Here is a 25,128-nt window from a genome sequence, read left to right on the forward strand (position 1 = left end):
ACGCCGATGTGCAGAAACTCTTGAAAAAACATAGCGTTAATCATTATTCCACGTATTCGATATTGAAGGCATCGATCGTCGAACGGTTCAATCACACACTTAAAAACGACATGTGGAAGATGTTTACACATAATGGTAATTACAAGTGGGTCGACGCGCTGCCGCGTCTCGTGTTAGATTACAACGCGCGCAAACATCGCACTATTGGCATGCGATCCATTGACGTAACTCCCGCGATCGCTAAAAAAACTCTTGGGCACGGTGTATAGCGCGATAAAGATCGCAGGTCCAGCAAAATTTAAAATTGGTGATTCGGTACGCGTGAGCAAGTATAAGACAGCTTTCGAAAAAGGTTATACGCCAAATTGGTCCACCGAGGTGTTTAAGATCATTAAAGTACAGCATACTAATCTCGTAACCTATCTACTCGAAGATTATCGCGGAGAATTCGCTAGAGCGTTCTACGAGCACGAGTTGCATCACGCGACTCATCCGGACGTGTATCTCGTGGAGAAAGTACTGCGTAGGAGATAAGGTTTACATCAAGTGGCTGGGATTCGATGGGTCAAATAATTCTTGGATACACAAAAATGTGATTTAATTCATTTATTGTAAATAAATATAAAAATATTTATATAAAAAATTTTAAATTCATTCATTTTATTGTAAAAACAAATAAAAAAATATTTATATAAAAATATATACAATAAGTCTTATTTTTTCTTCCATTATATTTTCATAAAGAAACTATACAGATGGACTAACTATGATGAACTTAAGATAATATATAAAATGTATAAAACTACGGGAAATACGTACATATGTACATATAAACTACAACTACATATAAACTATAAGAAATACATATGTATGTGCATATGTACATATATGCATAAACTACAAGTATGTATATACATACGTACACAAGTACATAAATACATACGTACATACATATGTACATATGTACATAAACTACAAGTATGTATATACATATGTACATATGTATATGCATACGTACATATATACGTACGTACATTACATATTGTACATACATATATATAAACTATAAGAAATACGTGCATATGTATATATATATATATATATATATATATATATATATGTATAAAACTATATATAAAAAAATACATGTATATTACAAAAGTATTCGCCAATGTCCCCATGGTAACGTTTCCGTCGAATCCGGTATGATGTATCGTTTGTCATCGTATGGACTCAGAGCAATTTTTGACTCGGATACCGTATATACTTGGTGTAAAAAGGATCTTATACATGACTGGCGACGAGTCATTTCGATCTCTTCATTCAAACATCGTGTATAATCATCGAACGTTATTGTTCGCGCTACGACGTTATTCTTTACATCTTTCGCCTTTTTGGTATCCTTTTTATCATCCACTCTCATCGCATACATTTTCGCTCTGAGTCCGACAAATTCCGTCATAATTGCACCGTTATTTTCGTCCTTTATTAGGCCGGGTACTTTTTTATTCACAAGAGACATACTATATGCGTTGTCCGTCGGATAATCGCTCGTATCGAAGCGATATCGCGTTTTATCATCTCGTACACATCGTCGTACTCGATGTAATATACAAGACTGTCTGTGTCGGTGTACATGATCTTACATTTGTCGCGATACGGCGGTAACACATATTCGTGGTGAAATTCGTACAAGCAGATTTTTGATATATCGAGTATACACATACCCACATAAATCGGCTTGTTGAATTTCACCTCGAGTTTACGCAGTTCGACGGCGAAAAAATTTATTTATTTTAAAATTAAATTTTCCGCAAAGACGCTGCGGCTGGAAATTTGGTTTCGCGATCATTGCCTTCGCACCGTATCGTTCGTCCTATTTTGTTATCAATTTTACATCCACGTGATTCCGGACATTTTCCATTGTTTTACCGAATACTGCGTTGTTCATTAATTTGTATAAATTTTTTTCAAAATCGTTTTTCGCGCACATTCTAAGCTGTGTATTAAGTTCGATGTAATCGCGGAGCCAGGTGGATTGAGCGAATTGTAGTACGCGATGTATCTTTGCTCTACAAAGACCGTGGCGCGTACATTGCTGCAGGTTACGATAGTGGATGACATATCGCTTTTTGTCATATAGCGTCGCGAGAAGTTTATTCCGCCGCGTGCCAGGTGGTTTATCGCGGACAGAAAGGTAAGTCAGTGTGTCGGTCGTGCAGATGATGCGGATACTCGAAATCGACCTCGAAAATATAACCCGTAGGCGAATCCGGAGCGATCGCGCTTGCGTCAAAGTTCGCGATGTCTTCAACCCATCGAAATTTGGCATAGGGCAGAGATTGAAACATCGCCCATCCGTATAAATTGTTCACGTCGTAGTACATCAAATACGATGGTTTCGACGGGTCGTACGAACGCATGTACTTGTTATTGGGCTACGTGTATCTGCTGGAACATTGACTGAGGCCGCCACGTATACCGCGCTCGATAAACATAACCATATCGATGTCGGTGAACAACTCAAATTTTACACGTATGTTTCAGCATGGCGTCCCATGTGAAACCTGGCAATGTGTAATAATGAGCGGAATCGAGACTGTAATTTTTGATACAACTTTCACGGAAATTTTCAAAAACGTCGGCCAATAACAAGACATCGGTCTTCAAATATAGATCGCTATATTCGCCTAAGGTTTCAATAGAGAACCGCTGCCAGATGTTCACGGCGTGCGCGTAATCATTCTCCGACACTGTGTTACCAGTCAAGGAGTTATAAAGTGATTCGCGCAATGGTAGGCGCGTGTCTTGCAGCTTGTCCACGTATTCATAAGGAAAGACACCTTTACGCGTCAACAAATCAAAATCCTCGTTCGATAACGTGGAAAATGCGGAATTTAAAATTTTCAATTTCTCTCTACTTAAAAAATGTCAATTTATCGAGACTGGTACTCAAAAATTTGTACGAATCGATGAATCGTAATTGTACATAATTTTGCGAATCTGATCTATCTTTGATATGTTTAGTGAATGAAATGTATTTTTCCTTTGTTATCGGCAGCACGTCAATTTTGCCTTCGTACGCCGTAGCTATTTCCGTGATAACAAAGTGCGCGTCATAACCGGATAAATTGTGAAAGACTACAGGAATGCAATATGATTTTTTATAGTTTAAATTGCAATTCGAATGTGCGGGTCCGCGCTACGGTATATCTCCCACTGATCTCTCGATAATGTTTCCATAGGGACATTCGCATAACAAAATTTTTACTTGATGCGCCAAGTTTTCGAGTTGCCGAACGAACCATGCAACGTAGTCTTTGCCGCGACGAAATTGATACGCCGATAACGCATCGTCGTACGAGCATTGCACATAATATCCTACGCTAAATACCTCTTGTAGTAGCGTTGATATGTGTACGACGTGTTTTCTCTTTCCGACTCCATCCTTCGCAGTATGCACTCAAGATCTGTGTAGTCGATGAATGGAAATCGTTCTTTATTGCAGTAGTTCTTGAAGTCGAGTCACTTGTCGTTCTCATTCAGCAGTCGGATGGCGCAATCGTTCATCCGTTCGCAATCCACCGTATGCGATTCCAATTTCTCGGATGAATTAAAATAATGTAAATATCTTCAAACGGAAAACATGATTTTTTAGTATTTTTAGCATTTAAATTAACAATTATAAAATATTTTACATATTTTATATATTTTGTTAAAAAATGTGCATACGTACCTATCACAAAAGTATTTCTTGTGTTCTTTTTTACTCAGTTGCGAGCTCACAAGACGGGATAAGTTCTTCGAGTTGTTCGATGCACTTGTCGCATCGTTGCAGCCACGCGAAACACTCCACCAAAGTAGCGACCTGGCTGCATTGTTCTAGCAGCTCGCGTTCCATTTGTTTGAGATGTTCCATTTTTTATACTACGTCCCACGGAGCACTTGTACTCGCATGTGATTTGTCCACAATATCGTCTTTCTTACGCAGTGCAAATTGGGCACATGTTACATGACATTGTTATATGTACGGACTGACTGCAATTGGAGCAAAATCGATCGTTTAACGCATCAAGAGTATTTATCTCATGCTTCCTAACGGCATACATTATTCCAATGTCAGTGTCCGTCAGACGAACTATGCATTCGACACATACAATTAGAGCACCACCTGTCGAATAATAAAATTGAATTGTGCAATGTTTTCTATTATTATTCAGTACAAGGAGTTCCGAACGCGTAACAATTTTCTTTGCATAATGTTAGCTCCTCACTGATCACTTATGCAATCACTGTCGTCAGATAACGCGTGCTCATCATCTTCAATATCAATGTCAATATTTCCAACATTCTCAATTTCTTCTTCTTCATCTCCCCACACGTCCATTATATTCGCGATGTCTTCCATATTTATCACATTCAATATTCACACCGTCAACTATTTTTCACACAGTATCGCGATCGATATTCGTTTATATTTCACACAGTATCGCGATCGATATTCGTTTCGAGACTTGGAATAGTACTGACGTTATGACCCTTACCTGCGTCCGCGTTATCGATGGTCCGTTTATTGGTCAGAGAACCGAATCTCTTTTACCAGGGATGGACCTCGTGCGATCCTCAAGGAGCCGTGAATGGTTCGGGGTCAAGTTTTAGGGTAAATAAATTGAGACGGAATTCGAGTTAACTGATTTAATAATAATAATAATAAAAAAGAATGACAATGTTATTCGCAAATTTTACTGTATACATTAAAGTGTTGAAATACTGGTTACAAAAAAGAAAAAATTTTTATATGTAAAATTTGAATAATAATAAATAACAAATAAACAAAAGAAAATCTGGATTTTATATATCCAATTGTTCCAATTGGGGTAAAAAATTGATGATCGCGAGCATGTCGATGGGATCGGGTTGCAGGTGTGGCGGGGGATCAGGCGCTGCGGAAAGCCTTGACTGGGACGAGGTAGGGAAGAGGATCACGGGAAATATACATGGGGATGGTATCGGTAATTTGGTGTTTTGAGATATGATCCCAAAACTGGCTGTCGGGTTTGAATCTTCTTTTAATGAAGAAGGTGCCAGGAGGTGGATGGGTGGGAGAGCGGGGAAATTGATAGATGAGGTCGTAGAATTTTTCCACGTCGAAGTGCTCTGGAATGCACTGTTTCTCAAAGTCAGCCGCGAAGCGGAAGGCGGTGGCGTATTGGTATAGAGAGATGTTAGCTAGTCTCGGTTCTACGTCTATTAACTGCTCCGCGAATTCTTCGGCGTGTCCGGTTTCGCGACGAATCCGCTTATTAAACTTCTCCCGACGGTGTCGCAATGCGTTTCGTTGGGTTGTTCGAGATGGCTTTCGTTTGGTTCACTATGTAAATAAGAGTCAGATGAAAGAGAACGTGAGGTGAGAGTGGTAAAAAAAAAGAAATTGAGGAATCGTGGTAAGGCAGCTTCACCGAATCAATCGGCGGCTTGCCAGGTTGGAATGTTGTGGAATCGAGATAGGCAGCTTCACCGAATTAATCGGCGGCTTGCCAAGTCGGAGTGTGGAGAAATCGGGGAAGGCAGCTTCACCGAGTTAATCGGCGGCTTGCCAATTTGGAATGTCGGAGTATCTTAATGAAACAACTAGGTAGAGATCGCGAACCAAACAGCCAATCTACCGCAGGAAAGGAGTAATAAAATTGGACTTACTCTTGTCATGGCGGGCGCTGGTGATGGGCGAGAAGTGTGGTGCCTACGCTGGATCGTGGATCGTATCACACGTGAAATAAAGGTATCGCGCACAGATTCTAACTGAAAAAAATTGGCGCCTACCTCGGATGGTCCCATCCGTCAAAACGTGGGGCGATGTGAAGAGAGAAGAGAGCGATCCGCTCCAAGTCGCGGTTTTTAAAGGGTTCCAAAGGGGTGAGAATATCTGAGGGCGTGATGGATTTCCGCGTTGGCTTGTCGAATGATAGTTTAGAAAAATTGAGTGAAAAAGTGAGTATAGAGGAAGGAGGGGAGCGGTGTTCTGTGAATTGTGGTTGTTTTTATATTTCCAGATTTCCTAGCGAATGATGGAATTAGTTAGTAAAAATTTTCCGCTATTCCACACCCTCAATCATTCATTGATGTGGCCGCTAATTGTTTCTTCTTGATTGGCGTTTCCCTTAGTTTCCCCACCAATTTGGGGAGTGTCATCCTCGAACGATCCGACGCGTTTCTTATCCGTTAGGAATTTGCTTTTATTAATATTTTTTTTTATTGGTATGTCATAAACTTGTCGGTGCTGACAAAGCTGTTTATCCCAAGAATTTTTTTTGATAGTGAGACATATCTCGAGAAGAATTTTTGTTTATTTATTTATTTAGGGTATTTATTTATTTAGGGTTTCCTTAGATCATTCGAAGCGCTTCGTTTACAAATTAGCAACCGTTGTTTTTTTCCGAAAGAGAAGAATGAAGTCCGTGAAGTCCCCCGGACGTAACAGCGACGTTACCTGTTTATATTATATTTGGAATCTCTTGCTTCATGACCGCTTACGATCATTTCTTTCTTACAACAGTCAATTTATTTAATAACGATTTTGACTGGCCCAGTTTTCGGATATCAGTGTAATTTTTTTATAAAATATGGTAATGTTTCAGATTTGGTCAAGTTGTCCTTGAGAAAACGATTTTCGTTAATTATGTCACAAACAGACAATCTATATGAAAAAACATTAATCAAATAGCGAAATTATTCAAAACTATTAAAATTTTAAAATAGTTCAATAGTTTTCAATAGTTATCAATAATATTTTACGGTTTTATAAATTTACTGAACTAAATGAAGTAGCACACGACTTGTGAAATATAAGTGAGATATAAGTGAAATATAAGTCCTCATCACTACGAATCATCGGCTACTGATGATTGTTAACACACACATACACACACACGCGCGCGCGCGCGCGCACACACACACACACATACACACACACACACACACCACAGAATACATAACAAGATGGCTAATCCCCTTAAAAACAATAAAATATTCATCGTGACATATGAGGCGTTTAATTAATCGAAAAAAACAAAACAAAAGTGAAACAAAAAGTAATTGTGATATGTTGTTACTGCGAAATGAAGCTAGCCAGTTTTCATCAATCTGAAGTACAAAATAACGTATTTATAAATAATTAATTCAATGATTTATACCTTACATTAATTCAATGATTTATATGAATAAAGACTGAATAGTTTGCTTTCAAAAACTTTTTTTGCTTAGCCTGGTATGTCAATTTTTTTTTAAACTTGATTTTTGTATCAAACATTAGTAATTGAACTATGCACAATTTAAGAAATATTAACGAAGTTCATTACTGTTACTCGATAAAGATGAACTTTTGACGGAGAACATTTTTTTCAAATAATATAAAAATCTAAAAGGATGTATTTAAAAAGTATCTGAGTATTAAATAAAGAATCACAGAGAAATGAAAAAAGTAAAATTCATTTTATTCAAAGACTAAAATGTGTACCCAAAAAATTTTTTTCTATTTTTTGAAATTATTATTAATCCAATGCCAATTAGAAACTAATATAAATTATATTTACTCAAGTAATTGCAATTGTTTCACGAACTTTTTGACTGTACTGTATATATAATATATATAAAAATAAAATAATGTAGTTTTTCTAGAGAACAGCTTCATCAGCTGTACATACATTTGTACATACATTTTATCATTATTTATATTATTATATTGTATAGTCATATGTTTTTATAACATTCATTTATTTTTATATCATTTTCAGTGAGGCCAGAAACAACACTACCCAAAACGAAGAATTAATTGTTCCATTAGATATCAACAAAAATGACTTTATTGCTGCAAATAATTATAATAATAGTGACGCAGACGTTTCTATTGGTAGCGTATTTTCTATAAATCATTCTGACAGTTGTATGATAAATTCGGATGAAAGCATTCCAGTAGATAACGTAGCATTTAAACGAGAAATACAAGAATGGGCTATTAAATATGGAGTATTGCATATTGCTGTCAACTGTGAACTATTATCAATTTTAAATAAATAAACAGTAACTTTCCAGTTGATAGCAGAACGTTATTACAAACTCCTAAATTAACAAATATCGTAAATATTAATGGAGGCGAATATTATCATTTCGATTTAAAGAAAGCGGTAGAAGCATTATTAAAACATCGTGACACTATTCGAAATGCAGAAAAGACGTTTTATTGTTGATAAATATTGATGGATTACCGCTATTCAAAAATAGTGATGGACTAATCTTTTGGCCAATTTTATATTCTGATAATATTTCAAAACATATTTATATTGTTGGATGCTATTGTGAGAAAGATAAACCAACATATGCCGAGGAATATTTTTACGACCATTCGTTGATAAAGTTGTTGATTTAAGCCGAAATGATTATGTATATAATTGTTACGTCCGTGGTTCTGGACGAAAGATAATATCTCTCGTCAGGAGGAGGAGAACTCGGGTGGACACACGGAACCTCTTCTGTTCTCGCGGAACGACGTCGTGAGGTCGATCCGTGAATCGAACGCGCGTTAAGGGGGGGCAAGGATCGGGTCAGCGTCAGCGACGTTATTACCCTTGCCTGCGCCCGCGCTATCGGTGGTCCGTTTTTAGGTCAGAGAACCGAATCCCTTTTACCAGGGATGGACCTGCGATCCTCAGGGAGCCGGGAACGACGCGGGGTCAAGTTTTAGGGTAAAAAAAAAAATTAAATTAAGACGGAATTCGGATTAACTACTTTAATAATAATAAATAAAAATGAATTACAATGTTCTGTTTGTGTACATCAAAAGGGTTGAGATATTGGTTACAAAAGAAAAGAAAAATTTTATACATAAAAATTTGAAATATTGAAAATGACAGCAGACAAAGGGAAATCTGGATTTATATACCCAATTATTCTAATTAGGGATAAAAAATTGGTTATCGCGAGCATGTCGAGGGGATCGGGTTGCAGGTGTGGCGGGGGATTAGGGTGCGCGGTGCGGAAAGCCTTGACTGGGACGAGGTAAGGAAGAGGATCACAGGAAATATACATAGGGACGGTATCAGTGATTTGGTGTTTTGAGATCTGATCCCAAAACTGACTGTCGGATTTAAACTTTCTTTGGATGAAGAAGATGCCAGGAGGTGGATGGGTGAGAGAGCGAGGAAATTGGCGGACGAGGTTAAAGAACTTCTCCACGTCGAAGTTCTCTGGAGTGCACTATTTTTCGAATTCGGCCGCGGAGCGGAGGGCGGAGGCGTATTGATGTAGCGAGATGTTGGCTAGCCCCGGCTCTACTTCTATTAATTGCTCCGCGAGTTCCTCGGCGTGGCAGGTTTCGCGACGAATCCGCTTATTCGACTTCTCCCGACAGTGTCGCAATGCCCGTTTCGTTCGTCTATTCGGGATGGCGTACGTTTGGTTCACTATGTAAAAGAGAGTCAGATGAAAGAGAAATTGAGGAATCGAGATAAGGCAGCTTCACCGAATCAATCGGCGGCTTGCCAGGTTGGAATGTTGTGGAATCGGGGGAGGCAGCTTCACTGAGTTAATCGGCGGCTTGCCAGGTTAGAAGGTTGTGGAATAGAATGTTATAGAATCGGGGGAGGCAGCTTCACCGAGTTAATCGGCGGCTTGCCAAGTCGGAGTGTGAAGAAATCGGGGAAGGCAGCTTCACCGAGTTAATCGGCGGCTTGCCAATTTGAAATGTTGGAGTATTTTAATGAGATAAATATATAGAGGTCGCGAACCAAACTGCCAGTTACCGCGGGAAAAAATGATAAAGTTGGACTTATTTTTATTGTAGCGACCGCTGGTCAAGAAATGCAATGGCCAGGCTGGATCGTTGAATCACACGAAAATATAAGAATCGCGCACAGATTCTAACTGACAATTTCGGATGGTCCCGACCGTGAATGGAGCGATGAGAAGCGGGAAGAAGAGAGCGATCCGCTCCAAGTCGCGGTTTTTAAAGGGTTCCGAAGAGGTGGGAATATCTGAGGGCGTGATGGATTTCCGTGTTGGCTTGTCGAATGATAGTTTAGGAAAATTGTGAATATAGAGGAAGAAGGGTAGCGGTGTTCTGTGAATTGTGGTTGTTTTTATATTTCCAGATTTCCCAGCGAATGATAGAATTAGTTAATAAAAATTTTCTCGCCAGTCCACACCCTCAATCGTTCTTTGGTGTGGCCGCCAACGGCCACTAATCGTTTCTTCTTGACTGGCGTTTTTTTTGTTTCCCCACCAATTTGAGAAGTGTCACCTTCGAACGATCCGACGCGTTTCTTATTCGTTAGGAATTTGCTTTTGTTAATATTAATTTTTTATTGGTAGGTCATAAACTTGTCGGTGCCGACAAGGCTGTTTACCCCAAGAATTTTTTTGATAGTGAGACATATCTCGAGAGGAAATTTTGTTTATTTAGAGTTTCTTTAGATCGTTCGAAGTGCTCCGTTTATGGGTTAGCAGCCGTTAATTTTTTCTTCCCGAAAGAGAAGAATTCGTGAAGTCCCCCGGACGTAACATAATGATGTGTACTTTAATATTAAAATTTCCGCTTTAATTTGTGATAACCCTGCGGTAGCTTTTGCGTTGTCAATTAAATATCACACGGGTTTCAATAGTCGCCGAAAATGCACAATTCGCGGGCAGTGGGTCCAAACAAGAGTTTACTTTTTGGAAGAGGAGGCACAGAATATTCTAAGAACCGATCATCAATTTGCAAATCAAGATTATAAATTACATCAAACTGGTGAAACAATTTTGAAAGAAATTCCGAATTTCGGATTAGTAAGTAATGTTCCTTTAGATTACATGCATTTGATTTGCTTAGGAATCATGAAGAAGCTAATTTGGCTTTGGCTGAAAGGACTCTTGTCTGTACGCATTGGTTCTCGCGGTATTAAAAAAATATCAACAATTTTAGAATTTTTATAGGAAATAACACTCAATGATTTTGTTTGAAAATCAAGAGGTTTGAAACATGTTTTTACACTGGAAGGCAACTGAATATAGGCAATTGTTATTGTATACTGGGCCAATTGTATTGCAAAAAGCTTTGCAAAAAGATATATATTTAAATTTTCTCACTTTACACGTAGCTATCACAATTCTCGTTAGTCCTATTTTAGTTATTAAATACCGAGATTATGCACATAGTTTATTACAGCATTTTGTGACTTCATTTGCCATTATTTATGGCAAAGAATATGTGACGTATAATGTACACAACGTATTACATTTGTGCATAGATGTCCAAAAGTATGGTCCATTAGATATGTTTAGCACGTTTAAATTTGAAAATTACATGTCAAATATTAAAAGATATTTAAGAAAAAATGAGAAATCTCTTCAACAATTAGCTAGAAGACACGAAGAAATCATGTACAAAATGACCCATCTAAAAATGAACGTGCTCTATGTAACAACACATTATATTAAAAAAATATATATTATGATGAACTACTCTTTGATCGATTAAATATAAAAAATCAATATAAAATATGTTTCAAGGATTCATACTCAATACGTTGTGATGACAATAAAAATAACGTTTGTCTTCTGAAAGATGGTATTGCAATAATAATATACAATATCATACAATGCCAAGATAGTAATGTATAATATATAATTGGAAAGAAATTGATACCAGTTCAAAACTTATATTTGTCATTAGATTCACGAACTCTTAAGATTGCGATTGTAACATTACGCATATACTGTGTATCAGAACTTGCAGAAAAATTGTGGATTATGTGGTACAAAAATAAATCTATTATATTTCTGATTATTCATGTACTGTGTAATTAGTAATACGTATATTAATAATAACAAAGCTTAGTTTCAAATCGGTTGCATATAAGATGTTAGAAATATGTTTATAATTTGTATTGATGTTTTTCGCTGTAATATAATTTTGAAACACTTAAGTGTGCTGTAATACATAATATTACGTTATGGCTTTTCCTGTCTTTCTACTGTTTGAACATTTTACGTTATATGAATCTAGTATGAAATTATTGTCATCGAGTATTTTCCATGTTATATGATAAAATGAGTTAAAAATAAATTATCAAAATGTGTTTGGTATACGACGTCTTACGGTAAAATTATATGATAAATCTATATGGTTTTTCAATAGAGCAGAATTTTATCTTCTTTTTGGTAACTTATTGTTACTAAAACTACTTCTAAAGCATATCGTAAGATATTCAGTGGTGGAAGAATATGTGAAAAATGCAGATGAATTTGCAAGATGAACGTCGCCTGCAGCTTAAGCAGCATTAACACACGAGTGAAGGATTTCATTGATACCACATATATCAACAAATGAAAGTAAACTTTTATTCTATATTGTACTCAAGCACGCTGATTCAATTTTCTTGCAATTCTCACAAATTAAAATACATAAATATTATTAATGATTTCCCGAGTTATTTCCAAAATATAATATATCTCTATCATATTGTATTTCAATTTATTTTTTATTGATCACTTATCTTCATATCTATTATTCAAGCATATATAACTGATCCAATCTTCTTGCAATTCTCACAAATTAAATTTATAAATATTATTAATGATTTCCTGAATTATTTCCAAAATATAAGATTATAATATAAGATCATATATAAGATTATATATAAGGTTATAGGATATATATATATATATATATATATATATATATATTTTAATACATTTAACAGTTATAATATATTATTTATAATAGTTATATTATATATAAATATAGTTTATCTAAAATTTTTTTATACTTTTTCTAAAATGCATATATCTCAAATAGCAAAATGCCAGCAGTATGTCAGCACTGTGCTAGCAGCAGATTTTAAGCTGCTTTCCAAGTTTAAAGGTTTTAAGTTTAGTTTTTTGTGGCACACCTTCTCATTATAGAATAACAACAAAAATGCGATAAAAATCAAGTATTGTTTGCTATCTCATTGTGGCAGCGGATGTAGCAGATATCGTGCAAAGTTTGTACGATGAAAATTTAAAAAGTGAGGAAATTCACTAAGGTATTTGTGACTTTATATGTCGAAATCTAGTGACTTTCCTTGCTTTTGTAATTTTCACTTCACTTCAAGAACTATAATAAATTCCCAAACTTAATAATCTCCAAGAATCATGAATCATATTGATGTGATATCAATGTTTCATCAACGTAGTTTTAACGTTAAAACAATCTTCATTCAATGTCTTTTAAATACAGAAATTTCAAGCATAAATCAACGTTCCAGGATATTTTTACATTATACCAACGTTTATACAACATTGATTCAATATTAATCAACATTGAATCAACATCAACATTGTTGCAATTCAACGTTTCTAGAACATTGATTCAACGTTAATGTGCTGTATGGGATCGCGTTGCTTAGAATTTTCAATATTTACAGCAGAATAAATATATTTAATTTCGCTCACAAATATATTTATATATAAATATATTTGTGAGCAATGGAAAAAAAAAGAACAAAAAGCTTAAGTGCAATAAGTATAAACAACATGCCTATTTATAGAAAATTATTTATTATTAGTCTCAAAACATTTATTGTTCAAAATAATTATAATTATCATATTTTTTCAAGAACCCGCATTTTTAAAAGGAAAATTATTTTTCTATAATTTCATTATTTAAAAAATGAGTGTATTATGTATCATGTATATAAAATAAAACAACATTAGAAACTATAAGAGAAACTATTATATATTAGAAACTATATAAAATCAAAATTTAAGTATGCAACAAATATGCCATGCATGATTCATTGTAATTTTTATTTCACTTTTTTTATTATTTTACAGAATTACCATAAAAAATAAAACTTCGATATAGAATTACATATCATTTATTTTAAAACTCTTTCCACAGAGTAATCTAAAAGTTTTATCTGATATGTTTTCACTTTTCTTTTATATATATATATATATATATATATATATATATATATATATTTTTTTTTTATTTTATTGCATTTTATATGTTTGACTATAAAGTCTTTTATTCTTCACTTTTCATCAACATTTATTGTTTTCGATCATATTATTATATTAATATCCGCCATTTTTGAACTCATGCGCAATACATATTTCCGGACATCTTAAGAGAAAGAAGTACTAAAAAGTATATCTCTCTGTCTAACCTCCCATGAACATTGTTTCTTATGCAGAAACTATAGCAATTGCTAGTCCATATCTATAAGATCTATAATATTTGTAAAGATACGATTCAACATATCGGCTTCTTAGATTTTCCTATTTTGCTAGTGTTAAATTATGTTTACTTCTCTCTGTGCATATGCCTAGGTTACAAGTTTTATTATTAAGACTGTTTTAATCCGTTTTACATTAATATTTTACAGAGAAGATATTAAAACATTTATCTTTAATTTAAGAAGACTATATATATTATCTACGTATAAATATAAAATGTTTTTATATTTAAAGAAATCGTAGATGATGTTTAAACTTTATCATTTATATATCTAAAATTATCCGATTGATTAATCGTACGTTTTTACTACATATATGATGACTTTCTCATATCATATATTATAATATAGTGATTGTTATAGCAATATGGAAAATAATAATTTTTTTATCGTAATATCAATTTAATAAACACTAAACTGGCTTACCTACGCGTACACGCGCTTACACACACACATTTTTTTTTATTTCTTCAAATTTAATTTTTAGCAAAGAAACAAACAATACAAAAATTATCTTTTCAATCATTTTTCTTGTATTTCCATTATTACTGTTATTTTTCTTATATCAAACAGGAATTTTACAAAAGAAAAAAACTAATATAAACGTATGTGAACATATTTCGTATTTAATTATATACTTATTATATTCATATATATTTTATATAAAAAATTTTGACTAGGTAGTATAAAATAATTGCAAAATTGAATAAATTAATTCTCTATTAAATTTTATTTTATATGTTTATTTATCTTTTTTCAGTTATTTTACATGTAATGTTTCCTAAAAATCATATTCATATATTGTTGAGTAACTGAATATATTGTTGAGTAACTGAATTGAATAGAATATAGATTATTACTGATCGTAATTTATTCTAACTAGTGGATTGTATAATCGAGAGGTTACAATGGAGTCTCGGATTTCTTGTCTTGTTCGCTTGTTCTATCTCGAAAGATTGACTTCATCGCCAAAAATATCGTTATTTCTAGGTCAAAAAATATGGATATTATTTATATTACTTATTGGTTTTCAATTTTCGAAATTATTTGTTTATAAAATATTCGCACAAATAGCTAACGGATCGCTGAATACAAATTCTGTATATATTATAACTGTACAAATATATACATTCCGCCCACCAATTAATGTCAATTAATTTTTACTTAGTTATGGAGTAATCGGTAATTTACATAGTTTATTAATTGCTCGTTTGTAATTTTTGTTCGCAGTCTTTAATGTAACTACACGTACCTTGCCATTTGTACCCGCGTGAGTTTCAATTATTAGATGTACAAAAAAGTTCTGAGCTTTTTTTTGTAAAATTCAATCTTTATTCAAAAACAAACAAAAAAATATTAATCAGCGAAATATTCCCCATTTGCATCAACGACCTTTTGCCATCTTTCGGGTAGCTTGCGAATTCCTTGACGATAGAAGCTCACCGGCTTCGAAGCGATAAAGTCATCAATACATTTTCGTATCTCTTCAAATCTCACGAAATGTGTATCAGCCAAATGCTGCAGCGACCGGAATAGGTAGTAATCGGAAGGCGCCATGTCTGGGCTATACGCCGCGTGCGGGAGAAATTCCCAGCCTAACGCATATGATCCTGAATCGCTTTCGCAACATGTGATCGAGCATTGTCATTGAAGCAAGATCACTTTACGTCGTCCTTGGCCAGTAAATGGCCTCTTTTCTTCTAATGCATCGATGCTCAAATTGGTCAATTGTTGTTGGTAGCGGTCTGCCGTGATTGTTTCACCCGGTTGTAACAACTCATAATACAACACCTTTCCAATCCTACCAGATACAGAGCAAAACCTTCTTGGCGTGGATATTGGACTTTGGCGTCGATGTCGAAGGTTGACCAGGGTCAACCCATGATTTTCTACGTTTAGGGTTATCATAAAGAATCCACTTTTCATTGCCTGTAATGATTTTGTGCAGAAAATCTTTTTTCCGAAACTTTGAAAGCAAAGTGAGTGCAGTGTCACGCCGACGATTTTTGTTGTCTTCGAACAATTCATGCGGAACCCATCTGCCTTCCTTCTAAATCTTTCCCATCGTATGTAAACGTACGGAAATGGTTTGCTGCGTAACGCCAAGCTGTTCTGCAAGCTCCTTTTCAGTTTGCGCAGAGTTTATATCCAGCAGTGCTTGCAATTCGTCCGTTTCAATCTTTTGAGGGCGTCCAGCACGCGGTTCATCTTCAAGACTGAAATCTCCTTGGCGAAATTTTTGATACCATCTTTTATATGTAGTATGACTTACAGCGTTCTCTCCATATGCAGCACAAATCATTACAGTGGCTTCAGCAGCATTTTTCTTCAGATGAAACGCAAAGTGAATGGAAAATCGAATATGCTCTTTTGTTATTGCCATCGTGAACACTACTGATTTTTGAGGTTATGTGCATCAAACGCCAAACCGTATGGCATTTTAGAAGGCCAAATGTTAACGTTTTAAAACCGCAAAAGGGCGGGAAGATATATAAAATTTAAATTATTATTTCGGTTGTATGAAATCTAAAGCTCAGAACTTTTTTGTACACCTAATACTTTGCCTTTCACTTTAAAGGCGGTATATTATTGTCTTTAATTAAAACAATTTCGTCGATTAATAGATTGATTTTTTTGTGTTTCTATTAAGTCTTGCCTTGCAATGATGTTAAATATTCAATATGTCAGCGACACTAAAAATCTTGTGAGATTTTTTGCATTAATTGCCAACGATCCAGTCTATTAATCGATACGTCACTTAAGTCTATTTCTGGAATGCTTGTTAAAGATTCATCAATAATAAAATGACCAGGCGTTAATGGTTGAAAATCTGTGGGAGGCAATGGATGGCAATTGACAAATCATGAATTTAAGCATGCTTTGATCTCTACTAAAACTGTAATTAATTCTTCAAAAGTTAAAAGATTTTACAACTCGTTTTAAATTTGCAAGATTTTACTGCCTCCTACAATTCTCCCATGTGAAGTGATGCTAGTGGAATAAATTTCCAATCAATATTATTCGGAGGCAAAAATTGATTATTTATGTCCCTAATTTCCTTTGTAATAAATTGTCGCATTTCGTGGAGTTTATTTCGTGCTCCAACGAAATTAGTCGCATTGTCGCAAAAGGTTGGGCAATCGCGGCATCCCACGAAATGTTTGAGTGCCGTGATAAACGAACTCGAACTAATATCACTGACCGCCTTGAGATGTATTACCTTTGTTGAAAAACAAATGAATAAACATATGTATGCTTGTTCATTCGTCTGCCGAGACCTCGATTGACCAGTGTTACAATTGGCCCCGCAAAGTCGATACCTGTTTATTTGATCATAAAATTGTCGATTAGTTTTAAATTTTCATTTTAAATAATGTATTTCACGGCTATATCTCGCGATTCACCGAGCTCGGCCTTGTTTTCGCGGAAAGGTAATCTCACAACAAATCGTCCCGACAAATCTCGAGTCATCGTGTTCACATCGTGAAATATAATTCTCGCATTCTCGTTCCTCATTTGACATCAAAACATTTTTTCTGGCTGAGTATTCCTCCAATTCCCAAAATTTGAAAGTGTCATTAATTCTTATACAAATAAACTAAAGTATGAACATTTAACGATGAACAATTAATTGAATCGACTGTAAATTAAATGTTGGTATCGAACCTGCTATCCAGCCTAATTTACTATTTTGCAATATCGGCAAATCGTTTCCTAGATTAATGTTGCCACTCTCTAATAGTTTCTCTAATAGTTGAAAGAAGAATTCTCCGTTTATAATTGCGTCTATATTACCCGGAATATGGAACAATGAATCTTCTAATTTAATGTTTTGTGGAATTAATAATCGCGAAACTTGAATAGAGAATGACGGCAATTTTTTCATTATTCGTGAAACAACCAAACAATATGCATTTAATTGAAATTCTGATGTTTGTGATTTTAATTGCAATTGGCAGCTCTGGTTTATCATGCAAGTCATATTATTTAATCCGTTGATTGATTTGCAAACGCTATTTATTTTCAAATTGAGTTGCTTACACGCTGTTAACGTTATAAAATTTGTCTCGCTCCCGCTATCTAACAAAATTCGTAATTGATGATTACAATCGTTACCTCCCTTCGCATTTACAATCACATGAGTTACAGTTGACATGAGAACGCACCTGTGCTCCGTTTTGCCTCGCATGTGATACACCGATGAACCGCTCGATGCCTCACCGGAAATGCCCGCTGCGTCCTGCCTCAAATCCTTCTCCGAATGAGTTGTCGGTGACTCGATGGAAGCAATTATAGATTTTCCGGTAGAAAATGTTCTCAAGCTCGATTCTTTTGACTGGTGGCACAATGTGTTATGCCGCTCTCCGCATTCCCGATAGGAACCAGCCTTACAATTCGTGACGAAATGATTATTGCGAAGACAATTGATGCATAATCTCAATTGTTTAACTGTCTGAAGCGTATCCTTAACAGACAAATTTAAAAATTTATTACATCAATAAATTAAATGTTGTCCCTGGCACAAATAACATCGTCTTGAACCATTGTTGACAATGCTTTGGCTTGCGATCTCAAATTAAACGGTCGTCCTTGTTTATCATCTTGTTTCTCGGAATTATTGAATTTTAACTTGCCGATAACCCATCTCCAGAACCTTCGCTCAGAATCGCTCCCTCCAAAACTTGGCATCGTCGCTGCAGAAAATCCAGCATAGTATCAGTGGTCATATCCTCTAAAGTCTTGGCATATTCCTCCCAACGTCTGCTTTGTCATTGTCCAGGTTTTTCTCGATCAAATAGATAATTAATTCTCCCCAAGATTCTGTAGAAAGCTTCAGAGAATGTAAAACTCGCAAATGCCTTCGAATGTGATCTATGATACGAGTTTCTCGAGATACGAGATTCTCGAATCGCGCCAGCAGATTCTCGATGCACTCACGGTAATTCGAACAGACATTGTACGTGTCGCTTGCGAATAGTTTCCTCGTCCTCGTAACGTTTTTTTCAGCAATTCCCAAGCAACTTCATAATTTTGATCGGAGATTTGCAAAAATTCAATTATTCTCGCAGCTGGGCTGGTCAACGATCCCACCAGATATTGATGCTTCTACACGTTTGATAATTCGCTATCGTATATTAATATTATAAATATCAGCATATCTTTTCCATTCTTCGATGTTTCCATTGAATGTCAGCAATTTAATTACTGGCAGTCTAACTTGAGGTTAACATGATGTTCCGGATGGTGTGCTGAGCTTCTCTAACATCTGACCTTGTTGCTCCAAAATCCGCGAAGAATGTCACTGTCATTGGTATCACTCGAGTGTTCGGATAGCCGTTGCATCAGCGATATTTGCTGCTCCAAGACCTGCGCCAACGTATCTTCACCGATTTGGTTTCCGTTGCTGGTTAAAGCTTGACTTGATGGCTGTAGTTTTTTCAGACATTGCAACAACGATGCTCTTGTTGCAAAATATCGATCTTCGAATTCAGTTTCTTCCACTGCATCTCTCTGCTCGTAATCTTCTTCAGGAATGATTGATACTAGTTGTTGTAAGATCGCTTGAAAACTGATATACCTCTTCCAATTTCTGGATACGTAATTCGATCTCTTCCCTCATTGTGGATTCAATATTATCGAGTATTTGAGTAATGAATTTTCTTGTTGAAATTTAGTTTAGCTTTAATCGCTCCTCTTTGTCTTCTTAATTGTTCCATGTTTATTTTGTGTTAATTGTCAATACATCGTACAATTTTAAAAATTGATTATCCTTGTGAGAATATTACACTACAAACATCGCGTCGATATCACGATTACAAGTCGATCAAGTTTGATATTGTTAGCTTATGTTAGTAATAAATAGATTCAAAACGCCTCGATTGAATTGAATTTAAATAATAGAAATTGCCACTTCTTAATCTTTCGTCAAATTGTCTCTTATTGCACTAATCCGTGTCCGCACATTCGCCTCGAATTGTAAAAAAAAATTGAATTGTATTTTACCAATCCACACAGATCTCGAAGGACCAGAAATGTTAAGTAGAAGTTGAATTGAATAGGATATAGATTATTTATTACTGATCGTAATTTATTTTAACTGTGGACTGTATAATCGAGATGTGGAGACAATGTGGAGTCTCGGATTTCTTGTCTTGTTCGCTTGCTCGAAAGACTTCGCCGAAAATATCGTTACTTATAGGTCGAAAAATATGGATATTATTTATATTGCTTGTTGGTTTTCAACCTTCGAAATTATTCGCTTATAAAATATTCGCACAAATGGCTAACGGATCGCTCAATACAAATTCGCGCAATTATAATTGATATATGATGGGTGTTTTCCATTTAGTGACACAAATCGACACAAGTATCATTCTATCTTTCTTGGCATTCAATGATTAACAAGGATAAAATGATACTTGTATCGACTAAATGGAAAGCACCCGATATATGAATATGATTTTTAGAAAACATTACATGTAAAATAAATGAAAAAAGATGAATAAACATATAAAATAAATTTTAATAGAGAATTAATTTATTTAATTTCACAATTATTTTACACTATCCAGTAAAAACTTTTTATATAAAATATATATTTATATATTTAATATTTATATAAATATATATAAATATAATAAATATAATAAATGTATATAATTAAATACAAAATATGTTCACATATGTTCATATTAGTTTTTTCTTTCGTAAAATTTCTGTTTGATGTAAGAAAAATAATAGTAATAATAAAAATACAAGAAAAATGATTGAAAAGATAATTTTTGCATTGTTTTTACCAAAAATTAAGTTTAAAAAAATGAAAAAAGTTTATATCTATATCTGGGAAAAAATTTTTCTTATTTATTCATATTAATAAATATATTATATAATAAATATATTTATATATTTATATATTTATATATTTATATATTTATATGGTCATATAAAAAATGGAATTGTGAACTTGAACAATTTTATATGGCTATATATGAGAATATATGATTATATATATGATTATATTATTCTTATAAACTCTATTTAAATATGGTCTTGTATAACTATATAAAATCTTATATTTTTGTACATTATCATATCTGATCATGTAAAAGTATATTTATGTAATCAAATATAATAATATATGAATATATATAGTCTTATGTTCTTGTATATTATCATATTTGATTATGTGAATGTATATTTATATGATCAAATATAATCATGTATAAACTAATATATTTGAATCTATTCGTAAGTTTGTTAGATATTATATAATATTCTTTTAATATATTATTACAATTTCTACAAATTGTAAGGTATTTAAATAATAAAATTACAATTTGTTTGTTAACAGAAATAAAGAATTATGTAATATGCTTTTATTACAACGTTTAATTATTTAATTTTATTATGTTTAATTAAATGTTTAAAAATGTTTTATATTTTAAAAATTTTGTATATAACATTGTACACGTACATTTATATATATATAAATTACATTACATTTTTTATGTGATGTGGCATTTTACAAACGTACTGTCCAACGAATTTATACATATATTGTAATGATTTCGTATCAATAAGTAAAAAACTATCTTCTTTCTTTATAGGAAATATGTGATTGACTTTTCTTTTTAAAACGCGGTGAAAGAAGAAATGATTATGTTTAATTGAAAAAGATTTGAAAAATAAGTACAAATCTGGTATAAAAGTATAATTCTGAACACTAATATAGTCTTATCGAACATATTTAGTCTTTTTATCTTGTTTTAATTGAATTTCTACATTAAAATTATTACTATTATATAATTATTACTATTATATAATTCAGATGTAAAGATTTCATTGAATATTTTTGCTCGACTATAAATTTGAAAAACTTCGTTTTCTAAAATTGATTGGTTTATTTCACCTAATGACGCAACTTATTAATTTTTTCGGTTTTTGTTAACGACTTATAAACAACTTTGCCAAGTACAAAAAAGTTATGTTTAAACGAGGTATTTTTTAAACCTACTTTATTCTTTAAAGCTTGCATATCTTGTGTTACAATTAATTTATTCATTATTTCTTGACCAATATGTTTAGAACCTTTAACAAGTTTTGATAAAATTCCATTTTGATTTTCAAAAGCAAAAGCAGATGAAACCCATAAGGAACCTGATCTTTTTACGGTTAAACTAAGATGTAAAAGATTATGACTATTATATGTCAATTCTTCTTCTCCGTATAATTTTTTTTATTTGGTTTACGAATAATTCGAGTAATATTTCCGACTCTTCAATTTCGTCTAATGTGATGTTATCTTTTAATAGAATATGAATTGCTGTAACTAGTAAAATCCAGTGTTGAAAATATTCCTCTCCAAGATAATTTTTCATAGTTGGCAAAGAATAAAATAAAAGCCAATTATAAAACTCAGTAGCTTTGTTAATTAAGTTCGGTCAATGATCTGGGCATTCGTTCCATTGTATCTGAAGGTCTAATGTTTAAAATTATCTAGATGTATTAAAAATTTTTTTACACACCATGGTCCCTTACATTCAATCCAATTAATTGTTATTCGCTTTACTATTCCTAACAGAATTAAATACATGTATTCTGGTATGACGCAAGTATTCATATGCTGACATATTAACAATTATAGAAATGCCTTTAACCCTTAATATTTTTTCATTTATTGATTGCGATATTTTTATTCAATTTCATGACTTTTTTATCTTGTAATATCATCTTTTCATGTGTTCTTAAATGAATTTTTGTTAGTGCGATAAAAGGATAAATGCGAATTGATTTTTTCAGTTTGTGTTTAATTTGTTTTTTACAATTAATTTTTGTTTTTTTCTCGCATATGTTACAACCATTATAAGTATGTCTTGTAGTTGTGCTCTTGCAAGAGCATCAGTTACTATAAATGGAACAATTACTTTACTATTATAAGTTTCATTATTTTCTGAATCTTTATCCAGTCAATATCATCATTAAAACATTTATTTAATTTTATGCATAATGGTTTAAGAAAAGTTTTTATATAAGGTTTGCAATAATCATACCAAACTGCTATAACTACAATATTTAAATTTACAATATTTAAATTTCATAAATGTGATGGTATTTCGGCTATTGAGAACATAACTGGCCAACAATTTTTTTTTAACTTGATTTTAAGGAAATACCATCTTATTCAATATTAATGTTAAATCGTACCGCTGACGTTGACGCAATTGAAAATTGACTCTGATGTATTCTGTTCCGTCAATGATATCACTAATTACATGTGAATTGTTACATTAGATTGGCTTTAAAATTTTAGCAACATTAAGATGTTCAAACATATATCTAATCTGACCAATTATATCCAATTCATAAAAAATACCATAGGATTGTTTTTGACAAACTTTGTATATAAAAATATCATTAATTTCAGTACCGCAATAATTTCTGCATAGTTTATTTTTACAATAATAATGTCTAATAATTTCGCATGGAAATGCTAATCATTTTAAATAATTAAAAAATTTTGTAGTTGATATTAGGCATATTATTAGGCACTGGCAACATATTGTAAGAGGCTAGTACATCTTGCAATGCTTGTTAATTAAATTATTATTTATATATAACTTAACAATTGCGTAAATACTTTCATCTGTGCTCTGTCTACTATTTTCATAAAACATCTCTTTATCTAAAAGTTCATCGGTGTCACTTCCATGATCGGAGTTATATGAAAGGCAATCATTATTTTTTACTTGTACATTTTTATAAGATTCATTGGAATTATCATTACTAGTGCTATTATTGTTATATGCAATATCTCCGCTACTGTCTGTCAAAACTGAATCATTGTGTGAATTTAATTGTTCATTATTGAATAGCTCGTTATTTATTTCAATGTTACTTATACATGAATCTGTACTCGAATTATTTCGATAATTCTCATATATCCATCCAGCTTCTTGTCTCCTATATGTTCTTCCAGATATCTATTATCAAATATTAAGTCGAGAATGTAAGTTAACAGTGAAATATGTATTCTTTATAATTTTATAATTAAATATTAAACTATATTACAATTAAACTACATATACAGATCCCTCTACTTACAACTATTTCACTTTACAAGTGCAGTAATTTTGTTTTTAATTACTTGTTGAAGTTTTTCTGTGTTTAAAGTAAATATTATATTATAATTTATATTTTAAAAAAAAAGCAGAATTGCTTTGTTTTTAAAATGAAGTCTGTAATTATTTTGTAGTAATAAAATAATTTTCCATGAATAATGGTATGATTCATATAAAACTAGCACAATCCATCTTTGCTTCGCGGGAGAGCAATTTTGAATACACTTATACGTCTAATAGTGCAAAATCCGTTCAGTGATTTTCAAAATTATGCACATCTTCCAAGGACTTTAACTTTAAAAATAAAAGATTACGAAAGTGTTAAAAAGTAACGTATTATCCAATCATATGGGTAACGTCGTAAAGAAAGGAATACCTGTATTAATATTTATAACATACATTTTTGTTCTTATGTGTAATTATCCATCTCCGGAAGAGCCTATCCAATATAAAAAATATTCCTGGAAATGCTCGAAATTGGAGCAAATCACCAACTTCATGTGAAATTCATACATACTTATATATTTTCATTAACCAAGTCTTTGTTTGTTTTTGTTTAGTCCGATATTGACCGTTTCTAATTAAAACTTTTCGTGAAACGATTGTTACACGAATACAACTAACAGCGGTTAAATTTGTAAAATGTACTTTAAAAAATGTTACTATTATTTTAAGGCTTGTGTCCACTATAGAAATTAATCTGAGATCTCGGACAGAGAAGGAATTAACTAATCGCATTTAAACAATACGGTCAA

General features: G+C 33.1%; 2 protein-coding genes and 3 pseudogenes across 4 annotated transcripts in view; 1 reads left to right on the forward strand and 4 right to left on the reverse strand.

The window, feature by feature from the left end:
• Window positions 1-25,128, reverse strand: part of LOC105429683 (uncharacterized) — a 225,220-nt gene that overhangs the window by 121,360 nt on the left and 78,732 nt on the right. The gene's annotated exons all lie outside the window — the stretch shown is intronic.
• On the reverse strand, window positions 1,154-10,869 carry LOC112552378 (uncharacterized; annotated as a pseudogene).
• Window positions 5,033-12,101, forward strand: LOC148937626 (uncharacterized). The gene is made up of 4 exons (XM_089071905.1): window positions 5,033-5,212; window positions 5,636-5,779; window positions 10,579-10,963; window positions 11,280-12,101. Exons 1-4 carry the CDS (start codon window positions 5,033-5,035, stop codon window positions 11,507-11,509), a joined length of 939 nt encoding a protein of 312 aa, XP_088928031.1. The 3' UTR covers window positions 11,510-12,101.
• Window positions 21,879-22,877, reverse strand: LOC148937627 (uncharacterized; annotated as a pseudogene).
• On the reverse strand, window positions 22,926-23,749 carry LOC148937628 (uncharacterized; annotated as a pseudogene).

The sequence above is a fragment of the Pogonomyrmex barbatus genome, unplaced genomic scaffold, assembly GCF_055798465.1.
Source record: "Pogonomyrmex barbatus isolate J1 unplaced genomic scaffold, ASM5579846v1 scaffold12, whole genome shotgun sequence".
Lineage (NCBI taxonomy): Eukaryota > Metazoa > Arthropoda > Insecta > Hymenoptera > Formicidae > Pogonomyrmex > Pogonomyrmex barbatus.